The sequence below is a fragment of the Nestor notabilis genome, unplaced genomic scaffold (assembly GCF_000696875.1).
Source record: "Nestor notabilis isolate BGI_N333 unplaced genomic scaffold, ASM69687v1 scaffold6259, whole genome shotgun sequence".
Taxonomy (NCBI): domain Eukaryota; kingdom Metazoa; phylum Chordata; class Aves; order Psittaciformes; family Psittacidae; genus Nestor; species Nestor notabilis.
Genome location: NW_009944011.1, coordinates 1 through 496, shown reverse-complemented (window position 1 = coordinate 496; position 496 = coordinate 1). Strand labels below are relative to the sequence as shown.

At 63.5% G+C, this 496-nt stretch overlaps 1 protein-coding gene across 1 annotated transcript in view; it reads right to left on the bottom strand.

The window, feature by feature from the left end:
• PCDH8 (protocadherin 8) overlaps window positions 1-490 on the bottom strand; it is a gene marked incomplete at its 5' end in the record, with an annotated part of 3,151 nt that extends 2,661 nt beyond the window's left edge. The window contains one exon of the mRNA XM_010022219.1: window positions 8-490. Coding sequence (XP_010020521.1) covers window positions 8-490 — 483 coding nt within the window. The remainder of the gene's footprint in view (window positions 1-7) is intronic.
• Window positions 491-496: the final 6 nt, after the last annotated feature.

Here is a 496-nt window from a genome sequence, read left to right as displayed (position 1 = left end):
AGATGGCCCCGGTGGCAGGATCCACCGATACGTAGGTAGAGATGGGGGCCCCCATGACCTGTGTCTCCAAGAGCCTGTAGGTGACCTTACCGTTGTGGCCAAGATCGGGGTCACGGGCCACCACGGTGGTGATGTAGGCACCTGGTGGGTTGTTCTCTGGCACGGCCACCTCGTAGAGGGGCTTGGCAAAGAGCGGTGCATTGTCATTCTCATCGCTCACGCGCACTGTGTACTGCCGGACGGTCTTGAAGGGTGGTGAGCCCAGGTCCTCAGCCACCACAGTGAGGTTGTACTCGGGGATGCGCTCTCGGTCCAGCGCTGCTGTGGTGATGATCATGTAGCTGTCCTCGTAGGCTCGCTGCAGGGCAAAGTGGTCGTGGCCACGGAGGCTGCAGCGCACCTGCCCGTTGGCACCTGAGTCACGGTCTGAGGCACTGACGAGGGCCACGAAGCTCTCGCTGGCCGCCGCCTCGCTCACGTAGGCCACACCGGCGGC